We start from the raw sequence: 496 nt of genomic DNA, 5'->3' as shown, positions 1-496 counted from the left end.
AGGGGGATGCTGCAGAGAGTGAGGGGGGCCCCCAAGAGGGGGTGGGGGCCCCTGGGGGCCCCCCTCTTTTTCAGTGGATATTTGTGCCGTCAAAGCGAGCGGTAAGATGCTGCAGTTTGCATGCGTTTGCTGCAGTTTGCATGCGTTTGCTGCTGCAGTTTGCATGCGTTTGCTGCAGTTTGCATGCGTTTGCTGCTGCTGTTTGCATGCGTTTGCTGCTGCTGTTTGCATGCGTTTGCTGCTGCTGTTTGCATGCGTTTGCTGCTGCAGTTTGCATGCGTTTAGGTGGCGGATGCGAGGAGGTTTGGGGCTGGCTGTTCGGTGCCGCTGTTTTGTCTCCCCGGGCTGCGGGTAGAGAGAAAGAGAGAGAAGGTGCTGCCGCTTTGCTTTGAGTATGGGGATTTACAGAAAATATATTTAGCTGCTAGCAGCAGCAGCAGCAGCAACAGCAGCAGCAGCAGCAGCAGCAGCAACAGCAGCAGCAGCAGCAGCAGCA

At 56.5% G+C, this 496-nt stretch overlaps 1 protein-coding gene across 1 annotated transcript in view; it reads left to right on the top strand.

The window, feature by feature from the left end:
- The window catches only part of EMH_0044450 (uncharacterized protein), a gene marked incomplete at both ends in the record, with an annotated part of 8,181 nt that overhangs the window by 3,127 nt on the left and 4,558 nt on the right, over positions 1–496 (top strand). Inside the window, 2 exon segments of the mRNA XM_013495964.1 lie at positions 3–101; positions 286–302. Of these exon segments, the coding sequence (XP_013351418.1) occupies positions 3–101; positions 286–302 (116 nt within the window).

Source organism: Eimeria mitis, genomic scaffold, assembly GCF_000499745.2.
Source record: "Eimeria mitis Houghton genomic scaffold, Emh_scaff1844, whole genome shotgun sequence".
Classification (NCBI taxonomy): Eukaryota; Apicomplexa; class Conoidasida; order Eucoccidiorida; family Eimeriidae; genus Eimeria; species Eimeria mitis.
The sequence above is the reverse complement of the archived record's forward strand: the minus strand, read 5'-3'. Positions and strand labels throughout refer to the sequence as shown.